At 32.9% G+C, this 22,679-nt stretch overlaps 1 protein-coding gene across 8 annotated transcripts in view; it reads left to right on the top strand.

The window, feature by feature from the left end:
- Nucleotides 1-22,679, top strand: part of Tenm1 (teneurin transmembrane protein 1) — a 757,085-nt gene that overhangs the window by 456,245 nt on the left and 278,161 nt on the right. For 6 of the 8 annotated variants that reach the window (XM_013147982.3, XM_063246379.1, XM_063246380.1 and 3 more), the window contains one exon: nucleotides 21,029-21,181. The exons of 1 other annotated variant lie outside the window; for it this stretch is intronic. In XM_013147982.3, coding sequence (XP_013003436.2) covers nucleotides 21,029-21,181 — 153 coding nt within the window. The remainder of the gene's footprint in view (nucleotides 1-21,028; nucleotides 21,182-22,679) is intronic. One more of the 8 variants, XM_063246382.1, reaches the window with a different exon arrangement.

Raw genomic sequence — 22,679 nt, 5'->3', positions numbered from 1 at the left:
TTCAATCTCAATGAAGAATCTTAAAAATATTCAACAATATGAAAGAGCCTAAAATAATAAATCTTAAAACTGTGAACAGAAACATGCAAAGTAAGAGTCAGCTTAATGCAGGAAGTGAATTGAAGCAAAATATAAAAACTGTCTTGAAAACGAAGATGGTGTTAAATGATGACCAAACAGAAAAGACTTAAAACTCTGAGATACACTGATGCAGGCGCTAGAGCAGAAGAGATGAGGGAGTTGAAATGCAGAAAGCAGCAGCAGGACAAGCAGAGAAAACTACTGCTATTGAAGCCACTCACAGGAATGTAGGCAACATGTAATCATAAGCCCCAAAGATAAAAAGCAGAGTGATGAAATAAAATATTGAAAATTGCAATTGAACAAACAACAAATTAAAATACTTGACTGTAAATACTGAAGACAGCAACTTTCAATACTTTATAAATATCTACAAATATTTTGAATTAGAGAAGTCAGCTCCACCTCATGTCCTAAAAGTAAATTAGACTTCAATGAAAAAGAAAATATAATAATCATGGGGGTCTCAGAGTGGGAAAGTCAATTATCAAACAAAAAAATAATTAGATGTCAGTCATGACAAAGTATGAAGCAAGAATAGAACAGTGGTTTCAAATACCATGGAAAATGTAGTCCAGTATTTTATTTAAAGCAGTTGTTTTTTAATTATTTATAATAGAGAAATGACCCTGATGTCTAAATTATCTAAGTTATCTAACTTACTTAGATAAGGGTCATGGATTTAGCTCAGCAGCATAAGAGCCTTTCTGCCAAGTTCAAGGTCGTGAGTCCAATCCCTGGTACCAAAATAAATAAATAAATAAAATTATTTCGGTAATATTGTACTCTCCACCCCTACTAGCCCAGGAGCCAGCAATTATTTTCTGTAGATGACCAGACTGTAAATATTTTAACCTTTGACAGCCTGTCAGTGTCACAACTACTTAACTTATAACCAAAAGCAGCTATAAATAATATTCAAATAAGTATGACTTAAATAAAATTTCATTTATGAACACAGACATGTGAATACTGCAATATGCATCCCAAAATATTATTATTCTTTGAATTTTTTTCATTGATTTAGAGGTATAAAAGCTACTGCTATGCTGTGGACTGTACAAAAACAGTTGGCTAGACTTGGCCACCAACTGTTATTTCATTAAACCATTCTAGTGTACAAGCTTTTATCCAACTAAGATATGAGGGAGCAGCTCCAACCAAACTGCATGGGAAGTATCTCAGAAAATCAACAACTGGAATCTTGTCTCATTAAGAAGATTTTGCACATTGAAAGAAATCACCAGAGTGAAAAGAAAATCCAGAGATTGGGAAAAAAGGTTTTGCCAACTGTCCCTCAGACAAAGGACATTTATGTAGAGTGTAAAAAGAACTGAAAAAAATTAAGTGCCCCAAATTTAAAGACCCAATTCAAAAGTGAGTGTCTGAGATGATTATACACTTCCCAAATGAAAAAATACGAATGGCAAGTAAGTGTATGAAAAATGTTCCATATCATTGGTCATTTGAGAAATGCAAATGAAAACAGCATTGAAATATTGTCTCATTCCAGAAAAAATGGCTCTCATCAAGAAATTAACCAATAACAAATGCTGAAGGGACTGTTGGGAAAAAGGAATCCTTCTTCTTTGGTGGGAGTGTAAACTGGTACAGCTACTGTGGAAATCAGTATACAGATTCCACAAAAACTAGGCTTAGAGGTTCCATTCTAAACAAATCTTCCTTTTCTGAGTATTTGCCCAGAAGAACTGAAAAAAATCATACCATAGTGATATATGTGCACCCATGTTTATAGAAGAACAATTTTTAAATACATAAATCTTGGAAACAACCCCAAAGCCAATCAACTGAGTAATGGATTAAAAAGATGTGATTTTTTTATATGATGGAATACTATTCAGCCATAAATAATGATAAACTCGATGCTTTTATAGGTAAAAGGATGCAACTGGAAACCATAACCATAAGTGATATAAATCAGACTTGCTTGTGTAAACAGAGTACTGTCTTGCTAGTGTAAGAAACTAAAAGAGTAAATAATATTTAAAAGTTACAATAGATAACAGTAAAAGAGAAAGAAACTACTCAAATAGAAATTACATTGCTTGACAAATTTTGCATGCCTGTATCTGGTATCCTAAGCAATTAATTTGAGGATAGCATTATGCAATATAATAACAATCGTTAAATTTCTATCATCTTGTTTTGACATCTTATATCACTATTTGTTGTTGTTATTTTGCTTTTGTTGTCTTTAATTGTATATTTGCTTCATGATATTTTCTGGTTTTTTTCTTTAAAATAAAAGCTAAACAAATAAAAGTAAATGTGACAGCTACTCAATTGTGGATTTGGCATCAAAACAGAAGGGACAAGAGTGAACGTATGATATAAATGTTTTTGTTTCTACAAAGCAGTGATAACACAGCCAAAACTGGGAAAAAGAGGAAGTGGAATAAATTCATTGTCATATACAGAGTCAAAAAGTATAATCTAAAGCGGGCAAACCAAATAGCAGAAAATCAAACTATCAAAGCAAGATTAAGGGAATTAAAATGTTAATAGCATGAAGGTAATCAAAAGAACCTAAAAGCTAACATTCTTAAATATCAGAAGAAATTTTGAAAAGGAAAACAAATTACAGTAAAATTAGTAATGTTTTAAACACAGCATAAAACAATATGACACAGTGGAGATCAGACAATCAAAAAATGGATTTATCAATAAATATCACATCAATAAATGGATTTAAACCATCTATTAAAAGGAAAAAATTTTCAAAACGGTTCACAAAGTTAAACAGAATGCTATGCAGTTCACAAAAAATATACATGAAATAAAAAGAGAAACGGGTAAAAGTTAAGCAAAGATTTTTCCAAGAAATAATGGCACTAAGAAAGTAAGACTATAATCCGCCTTCAGACAGTTTCTAAAAAAATTGTGAAAGTACAATTCCAATTTCCAAAAAAAATCCAGCACAAGGGCTAACTACCAAATTATCCCCCAAACCACGCTTATAAAACAGAAACTGAAAATAATCGCAAAGAATTTATAAATAAATGTGAGGATCAGTATAAACAAAAGTACAAGAGCAATACAAAAGTTCACCTAGCCTCTCTCAAGTCACTATATGTCATATGGACAAAGCTTAGTAAATCTATAAATATCTAAAGAAAGCAAAATCAGTAAGATAGATCTTCCAGCCATGTATTGAATTTCACACTTTAATAGCAAAGTATGTGCCTTCTTCACAAGGTTTCATACAACATTCACAAAATTTTACCATTAGGTCGCAAAGGGAGCCTCAGTGATTTTATAAATTACAAATAATATAAATATTACTCTCAAATTATGGTGAAATAAACTTATAAATTAATGAGAAAATTTAAAAACCAAAAGAACTCTTTTGCCTGAAAATATTTGAAATCTTGAATGACTCATGTAAATACGGAAATATAAAATTACGACATTTTTAAGAAATAGGGGCTGGGGATTTAGCTCAGCGGCATAAGCGCCTGCCTTGCAAGCAGGCAGTCGTGAGTTCGATCCCTGGTACCGATAAAAATGAAAAAGACCAAAAAAAAAAAAAAAAAACAAAAACAAAAACAAAAGAAATAATGATAACAGATATATTGACATTGTATGTCAAAATTTCTGGAATACAATTTCACCTTTTGTAATGAGAGATTTTATTTAAATAAAATGAAGCAAAGATCTTAAAATCAGTTAACCAAAATTATAAGAAGGAAATGAGGAGGCAGAAATGAAAAATGTAGCAAACAAAAACAATAGAAAAACAAATACCTAAAATGGTAATAAAAATAAAAATAAGAAACCACCAGCAACCTTAGATTAAGACAAAGGGAGAAATGCACGGAAACAAAAACAAAGGGAAATAACTATTGAGAGAGAAGAAAGTTTCTGATTACTGAAAGTGGTTACTTTTCATGAGACTGCTCCACAGTAATCATGCTACTTGTGTATGTATCATCAATTTCCACAACTCTTTGTTTCTATGGATTTTGCTGCCAGACTGCACTGTAAGATTTGGAATCTTTGTGAATTTGATAAATTAGAGATAATGTTTCAATGCAGATTTATTTTGTATTTTTCTTATTTTGATAAGAGAGCATCTTTTCGTGATGTTTAAGCATCATTTTTTCTACTTTTTGCATCAGATTTTAAGTCCTTAGATATTAAAATGTTCATCACTTTAAATATGTTATTGTGGCTGACTGTGAATCTTAAGTGAAATGTAGTCTAAGGATAAGAGCACAAACTATGAACTTTAGTAGGCTTAGTTTTAATAATACTTTGGTGAAATGATTCTAATACTAAATCTCCCAGGATAAATAAATGAATACATATATTGCAGTGATGTTATTTTGAACATGTTTACTGGGAAAAAAGGAAATAAATTATGGAATGAGAGAAATATGAAATAAAAGTTAAAAGGAATTTCTGTGGTGTTGAAATACAATTGAGGATATCAATATGAGCTTATACTTTAAAAAATACAGTATGTGTGCAGAGACATACATTTACAAAATATGATACAAGGTATAAAAGCTTTATTCTAGGTATGTGTCTTTAGTCTGGCTCTTCAAAGTACAAAAGCAGTGATACCTCCGTTGTCATGAGCACTCCTCATACCTACCTTTGTACTTCTGAATACACTCCTACTGAAATGTAGTTGAGGACATGCTAGTTTATGGGTCTCTGGCATGGCTAGTAACTGTATGAGATAAACTTGTTATAGCTTGTGCAGGAAAGCAAGGAAATGTTCAGGCACTTCAAAATGACAGGAGGTAATAGAAGGGACGACCGCTGGCCAAGTATGAGCATAAAAAAGAGCACCGCTGAGCAACAGCAATGCAAATTAATTCAGTATTGCAGCATCGGAAAAGATTAAACTCTTGATTTCTCCAAATCAGCTTGAAGTATCTTGAACTCATGTAGGTCCTACTGCACATAATTACAGCCTCATTAAAATTAGGTACTACTATTTCTATTTACATATGAGGAAACTGAGATTGGAAGAGTTTGAGTAGCATACCCTATATTGCAAAGTGAGTGTACAGAAGAGCTGTATTCTTCAGCTTTTACTAATTTAGAGACTGCTCCTTCATTTGCTAAACTAAACAGCCTCTAAAATTGTCTACTATTGCATAGTTAATTATTACTTACATTGCGGACATTGTTATCTATTGTGAAGTACTTTCCTCAACAATATTTTTGATGGCAGCACATTCTTCTATTGCACATAGTTTTACGTGTAATACAGTCCTATTTGTTGAAGCTGTGAGTAAATTTCAATATGTTGCTCTTTTATACATCAAGTTGAATATTACTGTTTTATATTGCTTCAGAGCCTTTTCTTTGTATACATTTTAAAACATTGAATGGATGGTTGGAAATATTATGGTCATTCTCAATACTGTGGATATATGGCTTATTTTCTCAAATACTTTGTAACACTTTTAGGTGCAAGCAAAGTACTCATTGCTCTGAATCTTTGAAAACTTTTCATAATATTTATTTACTTTTACAAAGAAGCCATTTTCAGTGTTTTTCATGCACTGTCCCCAAGATTTATCCACATATAAATTACAGATAAAAATATATGTAAATCATTTAAGGTTTTGGATAACTTATTTAAATGTATACAAAAATACTGTCTAAAACATGACGTTTTGATGTACGTATACGTACATTGTGAAATAATCATCACAATGATATTAGTTAACACTTTCCTCATCATGTATATATTTGACTATGGGAGCATTTAAGATCTACTCTTTTAGAAAAATTCAAGTATATAATACAATAGTAACTATAGCCACCATATACGTATTACATCCCCGAAAGGTATTCATCCTGTGTAACTGAATCTTTGTACCAACATATCCCCCATCTCCTTTATTTCCATCCCTAATGGCAATCATCATCCTTTTTCCTTCCCTGAGTTTTACTTAATTAGATTCCACATATTAGTGAGATTACACATGTGATGCTTGGGGGGGTGTTGAATTCGGTCTGTTCTGGAGTTTACCAGTTGACTGATGGACTATGCTTTTGAGCGCTGGGCAGCTTATGCAGGCATGATTTTGGGTACTTTATATGGTCACTGGCCCCTTTCCTGGCAGGCACTACTCCCCTACTCTCTGCCTTGCCTCCCTCAACTAATCAGATTTGCTACATCATGCCGCCTTCTGTATGATGCTGCCATGAAGCCTGCCTTCCATGGATTGGATTATTGAATCCCCTGAAACTGTGAGACAAATAAAACCTTTCCTTTATTAAGTTGTAGGTGTCTGGTGTTGTGTCCAGGAGTGGAAAAACTGACCAATACAATGCAGTATTTGCCTTTTTTATCTGGTTTATTTCACTCAGCATAATATCCTCCAGGTTCATCCATATTTTTACAAACAGCAAGATCTCATTTTTGTAAAGATGAATAGTACAGCATTCTACTTTGTGCCTCTGTCTGTGTGTGAAATTTGCTTTATCCTTTTATCTCTTGAAAGGCACTAAAGTTTTGTTCCTGGATTTTGAACAGTTTATTTTATCTGTCAGTCTGTTTTGTCTGCTGTAAGTATAGCCACCCCTGACCTCTTTTGGTTACCATTCACACTCTGCACTTTCAGCCTGTGTATTTGTAAAGCTAAAGTGAGCCTCTTACAAGAAAAATTTAGTTGCATCTTTTTCTATTATACATTTAACCATTTCACATCTTTTAATTAGAGAATTAATTCACTTACCAGTCATTGACTGAGGAATTCAATAGTGCTATTTTGTTAATTATTGCATTCCTGTGTTTCCTTTATTTTCCTTTCTTCTTTCTTTCTTTCTTTCTTTTTCTTTCTTTCTTCCTTTCTTTCTTTTTTCTTTCTTTGTGGTTTCATAATATTTTGTAGTATGTTTGATTTCTTTCTATTCATCTTTTGTATATTTACTTAGGTTTTCCTTGGTAGTTACCATGAGGCTAGTACAAAACAATCTATTTTAACGTCATAACAACTTGAACCACATGTAAAATCTGAAAGTTAACTTCTCCCACATTTTGTTTTTGATGCCACAATTTACATGGTTTTATATTTTGTATTCATTATCAAATTATCATAGTTTATACTTAATATTTTTGTCTTTTAACTTGTATGTTAGAGTTAGAAGTGATTTATGTACTGGTATTTGATTGTCCTGAATTTTACCATATTCTAATCTTTATAGTAAATTTTGTTTTCTTGTACATTTGCGTTTACTTATTCTAATTTATAGTTAGAAACTGAGTATATTTCTCACGTACAATATGTTATGAGTACAATATAGAATGGCTAAATAAAGCACTGAATTTTATTCTTTTGGTTTGCACTATTAGTTAGCAACTTTGCTTTTCAAATTGAAAAATCCCCTTTAGTATTTCTTGTAACAGACCTACTAGTGATAAACTACCTTAACTTTTGTTTGTCTAGAAATTCTTTATTTCACCTTCAATTTGGAAGGACAGCTTTGCCAATTATATTACTGGGGAGAGTGTTTTCCACTTCTCAGCACTTTGAATGTATGATCCCACACTCTCCTAGCCTGGAATGTTTCGGCTGAGAAGCTCACTGATATTTTTATGGAGGTGTCTATTATGAGTCATTTTTATTTACTGCTTTCAAGATTCTCTTTTTCTTGAGCTTTTCAGTATTACATTGTATATTTTAGTATACTTACACGTAGTTTAATCTATTTGGAAGTTATTTGGACTTCATTTATCTGGAGGTTCATTTCTCCAACTTTGTGAAGTTTCTAGTCATTAATTCCTGAAATACATTTCCTACTTCATTGTCATGCTTTGTATCTCCTAGAACTCCCATAATGCAGCATTAGTTCATTTGATTGTGTCTCACATTTCCTATAGGCTTTATTAATTCTTTTTTTTTTTTTTTTTTTTGCCTTTTTTCTTTTTATCAGTACCAGGGATCGAACTCACGACTGCCTGCTTGCAAGGCAGGCACTTATGCCACTGAGCTAAATCCCCAGCCCCTATTAATTCTTTTAAAAGCTTTTTTCACCACACTGAGCAATTTCAGATGAGCTATCTTTGAGCTCACTTGTTTCTGTTTGATCAAATCTGTTGTTGAAGATTCTGATAAAACATTTTAGCTCAATCATTGTGTTATTCAGCTCCAAAATTTCTCTTTCAGTACATGAACATTTAAGGTTTCTCTTTAAAATACCCTTTACCTTCCCTCCCTCTTCGTCTAATTCCTTGTATCCAATTTCTTTCTCGTTGATATTATTTGTTTTAGTTCATGTTACATTATGTGATGTTTACATTCATTAGGATCATTAGGGTCCTGAATATGACATGTCTTTATTCTACTTATTTCCCCTTCTCTCCCCTCAACTCTTACACTTAGTCTCGTAGACCCCTTTCCATTTACAAAAGATCCATTTCCTTATCTTCTTTAATCTATCCTTTATTAATCTCTATGTACTTTGCCTTACTCAAATTAGAAGTACCATACAATATTTAAGTTTGTGTGTCTGGATTCTTTCACTCTACATTAAAATTCATAATAGCTAAATCCTGGAAGCAACCTGTATACCCATTAACAGATGATTAGATAAAGAAAATGTGATATCCATGAATAATGGAATACTTCTTCGCTATAAAGAAGGATAAAGTTGAGACATTTATAGTAAAATGGATGCTTCTGGATTCTATGTGTATTCTTTTATAGCTCACTAAATTTAAAATAATTATTTTCAAAGTTTGGTTAGGAAATTTATAGATCTACGTATTTTTAGAAATGATTACAAATGCTTTATTATGCCAAGTGTGGTGGTACAAATCTGTAATCCCAGCATTTAGGAAGCTAGGGCAAGAGAATTGCAGTGATTCTGAGGCTAGCTTGACCTACATAATGAGTTTAAGGCCAGTTTGAAGTACATAGGAACACTCTTTCTCAAAAAATACTTTATGCCTTTGGTGGTATCATGATTCCCTGATTATTCATAATCTATATGACTTTGTTACCTCTTCCAATCTTTACAGACTAGTTTGAACAAGGACATCTTTTTACCAGTCTGCTCCCCAAGAGATTACATATGGGCTACCTAGGAAAACCTATAGACAGGCTTCCTGCTTGAATCCTTGAGCTGAGGGGTTTAGTACCTGGGTGTGTAGGAGGTAGACCTGGAGTCTGGGTCTATAGGTGTCAGGCTGGTACCTGGAGCCATTAGTGATGGCCTAGCTTTAGGGCAAGACCAAAGCTTGGGGCTATGAGGGCCAGTCTAATGTTGATGAGGGAGTGTAGTTGGGACCTCTACTAGCCATATTGGAGGCTAGATCCTTGGAGCCTATCTGGTAATGATGTATACCTAGAACCTTGATGTGTGGGGGCATCCTATAGCCTCAGGACACAGGGCCTTACTTGGCACTGAGAATGTTCTGTATACTTGGTGCATGATGGACATTAGAGTTTACTGGAGAAATCCTGGTCCTGTCCACAGTAAAATTGGGTATTACTTCCCACTGTTTTCTGCACACTGAGGGTAACTCTCTGAATGGCTGCCTGGGCTTGGAGGAAGAGTGGTACAGGCAATGTGCATCTGCCCTCCTCACTTTTGCCTCTACTGTAGGATCCAGCTGTTATTTATTGATTTAGAAAGAGTTGAGTTCTGTTTAACACAACTAAATTTCTATGTCATACTATAAGAGTATGTGAGAACTCTCAGTTAAGTTTCTCAAAATGAGAACTCAGTTACTTTATGCTAAACTTTCTGAAGTGTGTGTACCAAGAAATTATGACATCTTTATAAAAATATTAAGAATGTTCTAATTTTTGAGAACCTTTTACTGAGAGAATTTAAAATCTACAAATTTCAGATCCCAGTGACCATGGTGCTGGACAAAAGTAAATGAGCGGCTTTGGGAGATGTTGGTGAGGAAAAAATAATGTTGTTTGGCTAAAGAATGCTTGCTCTAAATTTAGAATTAGAAAATTTCATGAGAGTTATTTTTTAACTCTGATATTCAGCTTGTGAAGATAGCAGCTGACACATTTCGTCAGATATTTTAGTGCCTCTGTATTATACTTTCCAGAAAAAATAACTGTGCAATCCTTGTCTAGAGCAGCAAAGCAAAGGGTTCATTGAGGAAATGACTTTCTCTTTTCTCCACTTCCCAGATAGCTTAGTAAAGTTAGTTTAAAAGGGAAACTAACCAAGCTTCATAATAATGGCTAACATTTTTGGGGCATTTAATGCGTGCCAGGCATTTTTTGAGTTACCTTACATGACTGACGATTTTGCTCCTTATAAACACTTTATGGAGATGCAGTTATGCACATTTTTGGTGAGATACTGAAACATAGAGACTAAGTAGTTTGCTTGATGTCCTAACAATTGTTGTTAGCAGTAGCAAAAGCCCCCCTTCAGATAGAATGCAAGATCCAGGGGGGTGAGATCTTTTGTAATCAGGGACTGTTGTATCCTTAGCACCTAAGACAATGTCTAAGTCATAGTAGTAGCCAGTAAGTAATGATTTCATGAAACAAAGTTTGAGGATATTGATCATAAATAAGCTTCATTTTGATAATACATTGTTGACTCTGAAAAACATATCATGGTGTCATCTTCAAAACAGAAAAGAAAAAACACAGGTTGAGTCATTATAATTGTCACCATTTCATTCTCTATATTTCCCCTGGTTTAATAAATCTTATAAGGCAACTAAAAAGATTTAGCAGTTTTTCATCTCTTATCTGTTTTCCATATTCTTATACTATTGCCTGCCTTTAATCCTCATTTAAATCGTGTTTTTTAATATTAGCTGTGAACAAGCAAGTAATTGAAAGAATTTTACAATTTTAATGCCTAAAAGTTTGCATAAAGATACATGCCATGCTTCTCTGGCTAAGACTATGTGATGCTTAATGGAGAAAGTGGCTTCAAAGCAGTCGCTGACACGGTCTGTAGACATAAATCAATGAATACATTTTCATATATAGAATTTAAGTATACAGAAGAAAAATGAATTCAAAGTGAATAGAACTATGCAGTCTGTTGCTTACCTTCCACAGTCATTAGTTTTACTTGGATCTTTTTAAAGAAGCTAGATATCACTACTAATAGGTACTCAAGTCAGGAAAGAAAGTCAGGGACTGTTTTGAAACCTAAGAGGATACAATTGTCAGTCCTGATGAAGTGATAGTGATTTGCACCATAACAAAAGGAAAAATTAGTTGAGCAAGTGTGCAGGAAAGTGGAAAAGGATAGAAGAATCAAAATTGCTGATACCTGCCTAAATTAGTACTCTGCAGTATTCATTAAACTGATTTTTAAAATTTATCCATCATGATGCTGCTTATTCCTCCTGACTCCACAAAGCAAATAATGCTGAAAAAGTAAATAAGATTTCAATTACAGGAAGCACTTACTGGAGCTGTAACTTGAGATGAAACCCCTAAATAATTGTGTCTATCCGATAAGGACTACACAGATGGGTTTGTTATGCAACTGCAAATAGAGATCATATATTAAAACGGTGATAAGATACCCAAATAGACATGTGGTTTATAAATATTGTTGCAACCTCGGAAGGGAAAACATAAAATGCATAGTAAATGAAAGTTTAAGATAATATAATATGAGACATTAAAATGATTTATTACTTTTATAGAATCTTTTCTAGACTAAGTATTGAATACAACTGAGACTATACTAAGGCAAAAAAAAAGTATATTGCAACAGAGAATAATTTGTTTCATTTAAAAAAGAAGAGTGATTTGAAAATATAGCAAAACATCAAAGATGTTCTCATTGTTTGCATTGTAGGATCTCAATCTTAATTGTCATTATGTTTTACTGGTTCATTATTGCAAACTTGCAAAATGTGCTCTGTAAAAAACTGTTTAAGTTAATTCTATCTGCTCTCTCTCTCTCTCTCTCTCTCTCTCTCTCTCTCTCTCTCTCTCTCTCTCTCTCCTACTATTTGAGTGCTTTTTACAAAATTAATCATGTCCATTTTTCTGAAAGAAATTCTGTCCATAACCAACAGAACACCTTTTCGTGTTTTCAAAAATATTTGACAGGGATATCAAAATCTTACTGACTTCTTTCAAATTGCTTTTTTTAAAAAGAACATGTATGTATGTTTTATTTATGTTCATTCTACCATTCAAGAACTATATTTTAGTATAAGTATAATCTAAGGAAAAGCATAAGAAAATTTCATTGAAACCACTAAGACAAAAGTAAGATACCATAAGTAAATATCCATTACTTCCTTTATTTACTTCTTGAGAAAGGCTTTGCTAAAAACTAATGGTTTTCAGTCCTGCATGTAATCTGGCTATTACCAGGATAAAACTGAGAGGTGAAGATAATTTACCAGAAGGCTATATCTTAGTTATATAGCAATATGATGTTTAGTGTTATAAAAATGGGATTGATTTTAAGATGGAATGATAACTTGGTTTCTGCAATGCTTGAAGTTACTACATTTAATTCAACTAGCATTTATATTTGCAGTGATACTTATTGGAGAAACATCTAGTATTATATGATGTCCACTGAAGTATCATTCTGGTGAGACTCTTTCCTACAGGAATTAAATCAAAAGAATATGCTGGTGCATTTTTAGGAAAGAGCACACAAGTAAACTGTAGGTTTGATAAGCTTTGGAAGCAAAGTACAAAAGCTATGTCATTTTATAGCCTGGGGAACATGGAGTAAGATATGTAAGGGAACTGCTATGAAAAAAAGTTAACAAAATAGAAAAAAATTAAATTTAAAAATATCACATTGTTTTAGTCTAGCATGATTTGAAACTTATGACATCAAACATAATAATCAGACTTTACTTTTAAGACAAATTTCAAACATTACACTTAATTAGTAGAATTGCAAAATAAATGTTTTGCCTTAAAGTACTTACAACTTCAAGATTTACTTGTATATTCATTACCAAATCCCTATTTACTTTTACTAAATAGATTCAGACATCATCTGTAAATGCAAAAAACACCAAAAGATAGAGGTAATATTATCTCTTGAAACTAGCTCAATAAGTATAATTTGATAAATTTAACTTACTAAAATAATTACTCCCCGCACCCTTCTTTTCCTTATTTAGACTTTTTTGGTAGGATATCTGGGATCAAACTCACAACCTTGCACTTGCCAGACAAGCGCTTGTGTCTGCTGAGCTACACCCTCAGCCTTATTTAGATATTTTGAAGGATGGTTCTTAGGCCACTAGATTTCTGCATTTTGCAGAATGCTGGGGCAGTACTTTGGATCTACAATCTCTTTTAATCAAAGAACGTCTATTTTATGTAATTTTTATACTTTTGGGATTATTCATATTTAGTTGCTAAATGGTTCTGATGGTTAAAAATGTTTGAAATCTCTATTATAGACATCAAAAAATAAAAGAGATGGAATAAAATTTAAAATTTTTGAGTAATGAGTTTTTATCCTCTCATCTCAGTCTCCCCCCCCCTTTTTTTAAAATTAATCTATTTTCTCTCATTTTTTTAATTAAGGGAAAACTAGATTAAAAAATAACGGGACATATTAAAGTAACTTTCTTGGCTTTTCTATTAACCTGATTTGAACCCCAGTATTACTCTCCCCATCTTGTTCTGTCTGATTATTCTATATTCTATTTTGTTTGATAGTATCAAGTTTGAGGGTATAGACAAACATTTTGAAGGGAATGAGATATACTATGATGCCCATTATGATTTGACTATTATCTTTTTTTTGAAGTCCTGTAAGGTCTCCAGTGTAGGTTTTATTGGTCTTGTTCTGTACTGTTTTGATCAATTCTATTATACCTGATGATATAGGCAACTCAATTTAAAAATAGCAAGAGGCACAGTGGTAACCACTTTTGATCACCTGATATTCTATTTTTGCATCATGTACTATGCCCATCCTTCTGTTCTAACTGACTGTTTTGCTTAGTCACGTTTGGTTTTATTCTCTTCAAAAAAAGTAATAAGAACCGTGGGAGTAATAAAACCCAAATGGTCTAACTGTTATTGTAAAAAAGAGAGGAAAGGAAGGTGGACTAAGGGATATAACCACAGGTATGTTCGAGTGTGTAGGATGGGAAACCATATTACTGAGCTTTTGTTGGATCATTGAACGGAACTGTCTCCAATTTCACTGTATAAATGTCCACTTTATATGCTTTAATTTTGTAATTTGGACAACTGTTTCAGGGAAGATAATATGTAACCTATTAACTGGTGATTTCTTACTGTATATTTTTTTTCTTGAAATTCTCTATTACTTGTACCCTTTTACTGCTTTGTTTTTTCATGTCCTTTCTTTTTTTCTCTTTAAAAAATGATATAACAATGCATGAATAAATTATCACTGGAATAGCGTCTAAAAATACGAATATGTTACGATATCTTTTCAGTTGCCCCACATCCCCACTCCATAGTGTAGTGTGCAACATTTTCAATTCTTTGTTTACGCACTTTATGCACTTACAAATAGATACCTATTATCTACTTAAACAGGGTCTTAGAATTTGCACTGTGCCTCTTTCATGCAAATCTCTTTCCATGCCAATACATACAGATCATTCAGTGTGTATTGTTAAATAACTACTAAATTTCCGACAACTGTGCCCTCTCCGATTTGTAACATTTGCTGATTGCCAGGAATGTAAAGACACCCACTGTAGCCAATTTCAGCTGCCAACATCAAGTCACTGAAGGTGGATTTAGGAAGAGACACCATCTCCTCTTATAATATGGCCCCGGTACATCACTAAAGCATTCTTTTATGACTCTTTTATTTTGAAGTAATATTAGATCTGCAAATCAAATTTAAATGTTGCACAGAATTCTAGTATACCTGTCACTGAGCTTCTGTGAATGCTAACATCTTATGTAGCCGTAGTAAAATTGCTAAAAGAAATTAACATTTGTATAATACTGTAAGCTCTAAGTTTAATTCAAATTTCTTTTTTTAGTCTCTTTTCCATTCCAGTATCTTGTGTAAAATTTCATATTGCATTTGTTTGTCACTGCTCCTTAGTTTTATTCAACCTAACAGTTTACCAATTTAATCCTTTTAATTATTACATAAGATTATTCATTTCTCCAATAATTTTAAAATTTAACTTTATTTTGCTGAGTAGATAGTAAAAAAAGTACATGTTAAAGGGATATCATGTGATGCTTCTATGCACATATACATTATATAATATTTTTAGTAGATTCACAAGGGAACTCACAAAGTAAACGTGTATGTTTCTTTCTCATAGATATATTAGTTGCTCTACACTTTTATATATTAGCAAACTTAGTATATTAACAATTCCAAAAAATGAGTTTATTTATGCAATCCTTTCTGCGAATATATGTATTTATTTATTTAATATAAACTCCTAGAAGTAGAATTAGCTGGTTAAGAAACATTACTAATTTTGCACTACATATTAAAATTGTCTTCCAATGCCACTTTACCACAATATATTCCTATTAGTAGTGTAAAAATAGAATTCTTGATAACAATCAAATGCTGAGTTAAGTACCAGGGTCAGAAAAAATAGACATGACTCATGCCCTCTGACTGCTTGACAATGATGAGGTAGATGTGTAAACAGATATTTTCAATAGATTTCGATAGATTTTATGATAGGGCACTAATAGAGAAATGGCATCTGTCTTTGTGAAATAAGCTCGATCACTGTCCAGTAGAAATATACAAACTACACGTGTAAAATAAGATTTTTGGAGTTAAAAAATAAAAAGAATTAGGTGAAAGTAATTTTAAAAAAATTTCTAATCTATTTTATTCAAAATATTATTATTTAAATATGTAATCAATATAAATTGTTAATATGACATTTTACATTATTTATTTAATTCAGCCTTTACTAGACAAATCACAAGTACTCAGAGTCATATGTGATGAGTGGGTTCCCTACAGGACAGCAGAAGACTAAGTCATTCAGATTGTATTTCTGACATCTACTTCTGAAGCATTTCCATCCCTTCTTATAAATGAGTATCTCTCTCTTAGTTGGAGTGGAATGGAGAAATGTTATTGATTGTAAAAGTCACTTAAGCGAAACAGAGCCCAACATATTAATGGAGGATGCATAGCTATAACTGCAGAGAGATGTGATTTCTGTAGAAGTGTGCAAGATAAGAAGAGCTTCTGCTCATGGAATCATCCTGCCTTGAAATCCAAGATACTTGATTCAGTTTGGCCTCTGAGAACAGCGAGATAATTCATTTCTTACCTTAACTTTGTGATGAATTTAGAATTTGAGAGAATACCTCCTTGCAATTTGATTAAATAAAAATGGTAATGTTTATAAAATCCACAGGAAAAATGTACATGGCTCAGCAGCAAGGAACATTTGTTAAAAGACCATTAGGGGCTGCCATTCTTAATCAGCTGGAAGAGCATCACTGCTGGAATATCAAAATAGGTTTACATATATTCTTTCTAACCATTTCATTCAGTGAAATATAAATAATGTGACCAATGCTCTCAGAGAGATGGACAATGTACATATCTATTCATTGCAAATGCATATTTTTATATGTCTTCCAAAATAATAACTTTAACCTTGTTCAGGTCAGGAGTACTTGTATTACAGCTACTCCAACTAGCAATACTCACTTGGAGGTTCATGTTCTGGTATATGAGCTCACAGTTTTATTAATTTCTCTTCACTTCTTGTTTACTGGTAGCCAGTTTGTGAAGGGGATCTGAGGGCACTGGGTTGACACGATTGCATATTCAGTCCTTATGGGTATGAGTTCTACCACTTTTTGCCTTATTGACACTGGGCTCCTTAGGGTTCTCCATACTCTCTGAATAAGACCTAGGACTTTTTGTAGCTTCCATTTTCTCGGCCAAGAAGGTTCTATGTATGGCTTCATACCTTTTTAATCTTAGTTCAAATATTGTCTCTTTTTACAGGCCTTTCTTCACCATTCTTATTTATTTTTTCTTCATAGCACTTATAACTGCCTGAAACTATATCATTATTTTTTCCCTTTCTGTAACATTTATATTCTATTTTGTATTTTAGATTATATCATGTCTTTATAGCCTGTCTTAAACAATTTACTCTCTAGGAGAGTAAAGGTTTTCATTTTTGTTTTATTGTTTGTTTGTTTTGTTTCCATTGATCTAACTGCATTAAATTTTAAAAAGTTCCTGACACAACTGAAGCCTTCAAAAGAATTTTTTGAATTAGTATAAGAGAATAAGTTAACATTGAGCAATTTGTTACCACTTAATTCTAGCCGACTGACTCATGCTGCCTATACTTGGATTTTTGAGAGAGTGACCTAACTAGTGCGACTCATTGGGGATCCACTAGGCGTGAAGGGAAATTCTGTGTCTTCATCTTCCCCCCAAAGCTAACAGATGACCAGGTCATGGTGGTTTCTGTATAATAATGAGTTTAGTTGACCTGTGCCTATGCTGTCCTGACTCTTAATCATTTTTAATATCACTTTTGCCTATTTTCCAATATTCCCAATGTTCGTGACAAATGCTTTCAAAATATTTTTTAATAAATCAACAGACAATCCCCATAGAAGAAGTATTATTATATCTTTCTAATACTGAATTTATATATCCAATAGATAAGATAGCTAATATTTATTTCTAATGAAACTCAATACTAGAGAGTTGTTTGGTGACCACAGTCTATCCAGGGCATAAATGCAAGTTTCACTTCCTTTCAGCACAGTACAGCATATGAAATTTAATTTAGAAGAGAGAAAAGCCAGTATCCTTGCCATGACACCCTTGATCCATAGCAAGTAATTAACTTTCTTTACATATTCATGCAAACATATGTTCTAAACAGCTTGGTCCTCAGAAAACATATAGTAAACTTAAAAATTATAAAACTTCACTTCCCTCACAAAGTGTTGCAATAAATGTACCCATACCTCTTTACCTGGCTTGATTGGGTGGAAGCCGTTCATTTAATTCTACGGTGAAAATTAATTTTCACTTTATATATTCTGAAGTCAGTCTCTCACCACATGCATTTTCTCTCATTTCTGATGCTCTCAGGAAACTGGCTTAACTTAAAATGTATAAAATAGTCCCTTTGGCCTTCAAAATGGAAAACAACTATGCCTTTTGTTACATGTAGCTCATCTAATTTCACAGGAGTAGTTGAACTAAGGAAACACATTTCAGTATGCTTGATAATATCCATCATATTCAAATGATGTGAGGGCAGAATAGATCAAATTTTCTATACACTGATAAACACCTTTCATTAGGAAAAATTTGTAAACCAAACTTTGAGTCATTTGGCAAGCAATTCTCAATAATATCAATAATACAACTTTATTAACATACCATCCCATACCTTACTCAAGGCCACTATCGTTGGGTTTCAGTGGTCTCCAATAATTACAAGAGAATATCATCAAGCAGCACTGGTCTTAATCATAAGAAAAAGGTAGAAAAAGATAAATGCTTAAAAGTTAAAGGACAACTTAGAAAATAGACGGAAATCTTTTTATCCCCAACTAAAAGTAAAGAAATGATTTTTAACTAGGCTAACTTCTGTGTTCTCAGTCAATAAATCATATATTGTACTGTATATGAATACAACACACAGCAATTAGTCCCCTTCTGTCTCCCTAGGAACACAAAGAATATGAAGGAAATTATGAGCAGATTCCCTTTATTTTTTTTTCCTTTTGGTAGAATTTAGTTAATACTGAAAAATATAAAAAGAAAACAAGTGAGACACTGTCCCAGTTTCTGCCCAGGGCACTGTTCTCTTCTAACATTCTCTCCCTTTAGTGTCCTCATTCATTCTCACAATTTCCACCTCTCCTCTTTGCATATATATGACTTTGCAATATTATTCTAGCTTTAGTATTTCCCCATAACTTCAGATCTCCTATTGTTATCATTACTGTCTGCCTGACCCATCAGTTCCTGGAGCTCAGAATCTCCAAAGCTGATTTAATTGCCTTCTTTGAATCTCCACTAGAACCATGCATTTAATTTGTTAGTCAAGAAAACACATTTCTAGTACCAACTATGTGTAGACCGAGCGAAGAATTCCCTAAATCTATTCACTAGTATTAATCAGTTACTATAATAATAGATGTGACTGATGTGCTGTAGTAACTTATGAATTCCTCCTTTTTCTCAGTCTCTTGTATGCCCTCCCTTAGAGCACCTACATAGACGCAAGAAATATATAGGCACACAACACACGGTGAGCACATGGAGAGACTGTCAAATCCCTGCCTGACATCTAGACAGTTTCGCCTTCTTGGTCTTCTCCCTGCACGTAATTGAGACACTCCTATAACATGTCCTTCACTGAGCCACTTAGTTTACTGGAGCACCTTCCCAATTGCTTTCTCTGACGCATCTTTGGGTCTCCAATCCATCCTTCACACCATTTCTACAAAAGGTATTCTAATGACAGCTTTTGTTTGCCTAGAACCCTTCCGTGACTGCCATTGCTATATATTTAACTTTCCTGAAGGAAAGTTTGATTATTTCACTCATATGCTCAGAAAATAGCAATGTATCTCTGGTGCTTAATAAGTTAAATCTAAATACCCAAGTGTGGCATTCAGCATCCTCCAAGATACGGCTCTAACACTGCTACCCTAACTGCTACTACCATCTACACATAACTAAGTGCCAATGAACCCTAGAAAATTCCTTTGCATTGAATGCATCCTGTACTTTATAAAATCATATTTTCTCAGCCTGCCTATTCTCCCCACCCACTGCTATCATCCATCAAAGCCATGCGCATCCTTCAAAGCCCATCTCTAATCCTATTTCTTCAAAAAATCGTCTTTGATCAGATCAGCAAAATTTAACCTATTACTCTTTTAAAGCATTTATTTTAAAATGATAACTTTTTTCCAGATGGAAAACATCATACATGTTCATTTAAAAAAATAAGGAAAATGCAGAAATCATAAAGAATAAAATAAAAAACTTGCATTAATTCTCCATACTATTGACATGCTATTATATATGCACCCAGCACATTCTTCCTACAGACACAAACACACACACACACACAACTTCAGATTATTCTATTCATATTGTGTTTAAGAACTTGATATTTTTATTTAATGCACCATTGTTATTTCCCATTTCATTGAATGATTTTCTGCAACATGATTTCATTAATTACATAATCATGTGTTATTTATTGTATTGTCAGTTATGTAATTTCCTGCTTCTTGATGAGTATTTAGACTGATCATAACTTTTTATGTTATTTTTGAATGGTACAACGGATTTTCTTGTAATTTGGTGCAATAATAGTTCACTCATAAAAAATAAAGTGCTGGTTTAAAGCATAAACAAAATTGTTTTTTTAAATAAATAGTGCCACATTTCCCCCAAAAATGGTTGCTTTATTTTTATATTCTCAGCAACACTGTGTGGTTATTTACCAACATACTAGCCTATAGTATGTATTTTTAATCAGCTTATAGAAATATTAATTCTCCTACAGAATATTATGATTATGTTTCACTTCTAATACTGCCTTAGATATCAACATCTGTTGCAGTGATTGTAGGGCCTTATGCAAACTAGACATTCAAGAAATATTTGCCATAGAGAAGGTCTCTAATGTTCTCATGATAGGCTGTCAAATTTCTCTACAATTGTTTAGTGTCCAAACCACAGTTACATGACTAAGGGAAATGAAAAAGGAAGGAATCACAGCACTTATTTCCATAATTATTGTGCAACTAGTCCTCTAATTTTTAATTCTAGCATTAGGAAATGGTAAGTCTCAAAACATTTTACAGCTACTTGAAAAAGTAGCTGTGTGTGTTATACAAGTAGCTGTAAATTACTACTTGCTTATCCTAACTAAAAGACAACTAACTCCTCATGGAATTTTTAGGGGTAAATGAGTAGCTTGCTTGGAGGTCTTCTTACTGGGTCTGAATAGGTTAATATATGACTTCTTTTCTTGCAGCAGTGCATTTGTTTGGCCTGACTTGGCAATTGCAACCAGTTGAAGGACAGCTGTATGAAAATGGAATTAGCAAAGGTAACAGAGGGACTGAGTCCATGGATACTACTTACTCTCCAATTGGAGGAAAAGTTTCTGACAAATCAGAGAAAAAAGGTACAGTGACAAAAATGGTTGATTGGTTGATTGACTATTGATTACTTTTCTTCTGATTTTGTCATTTGCACCATACCTGGGATGATTTCACTTCACATTAAATTTCATGATTACTTGCAAGAAGTATTCTGTGTGACCAGAATAAATACACATAAATGTCTTGGAAAAGCAATTTTTTTCTTTTTTCCCATGCCTTGAGAATAAAACTATTAAACTTCTCAAAGATGTTGGCAATTTTAAAAATAGGTAAATATTTACAGAATGGAACTTTCAGTACAGTGGAAATTGTGTTTCGCCTATAACTACCCTGGAGCTTCATGGGATTTTGATTAAGTTCTCTGTGTTCATGCTCAGCACTTATGTATAACTTTTTAACCAAGGATATACAGAAATTTCTTCTGTTTATAATAAAAAAAATTTTGTGCTTAATTTATGGGTGAATGATTGTGTCAAAATAGAACATTAATTTTTTTCTAGATATAGAACATAAATTTTTCCTTTTTGGGGGAAAAGAAAAATCACTTTGAGACCTCAATGGTAAATTTAACTAACATTAGCATGAACTGCCTGTCTTACTTATGATAAATGTCACAATACCAGGACTCTTCGAATTCACATTGAATGGTCTTGGTCTTAATATACAAGCCCTGAAAATAGCTGGACATTTATGACTTCTCTTAAAATGGGATTCAATACAGCCAATGTAAAATTTCAGGAATCCAGTTGAAAAAGTGGAAATGAAGAACATGTATATCTAGCACTATTCTAGGTAGTTTTAGATAAAAATAAATGAATATATGAAGAATTCAAGTTATTACTAAAGAAGGCTATAATTTCGTATGGTGACTAAGATATATTTTGGTTCATTATTTGCAAATAAAATATCATATTGTTTTATAGTTTTTTTAGTTGATATTCTTTACCTGTGTATTTAATTCCTCTTAGTGGATTGTTTGTGGGTTTCAATTCTTTGCTGTCACAGAAGTGACCTTGCTTTCATCCATGCTTCAACCAAAAATGTATAGGCTTCAGAAAAAGATCACAGTTCTGTTCAGGTTTTCAATTCTTGATACAGTTTCCTTTACATCTCATTTTAAAGTACTTGATTCTAGCCTAGACTAACCTTTCCCAGAAATCTCATTGCTGCTTCTGACAGAGGCTAAGGAAAGTAGAGGGGTCTGCCGTGGCAGAGAAAGGGGTCTGAATACAGCACTCTTTTTCTTTGTATTCTCCTTTATGTGCTTTTTCTCCCTTTCCTTTTTCTCTTGCTGTTTGATCTCTTTATATCAGAAGTTATAAAAGCCACTATTTATATTATCTTTCCAAGAGTTTCTTCCATTCATCGTGAAAATCAGAAATATCTCTTTGAGGGTATTTTTGATTTACAATTGTTGTGTATAATAAAATGAAAATGCAGCACAGCAAAAGATCGTCCTGTAGGTACCATCAGAGTATATGTAATTTTGTATTCTAATTCACATTTATGATTCCTTTTCAT

Source organism: Cavia porcellus, unplaced genomic scaffold (assembly GCF_034190915.1).
Source record: "Cavia porcellus strain 051 isolate PalLab524CR breed Dunkin Hartley unplaced genomic scaffold, mCavPor4.1 scaffold_3, whole genome shotgun sequence".
Lineage (NCBI taxonomy): Eukaryota > Metazoa > Chordata > Mammalia > Rodentia > Caviidae > Cavia > Cavia porcellus.
This window is presented reverse-complemented; position numbering and strand designations above follow the sequence as displayed.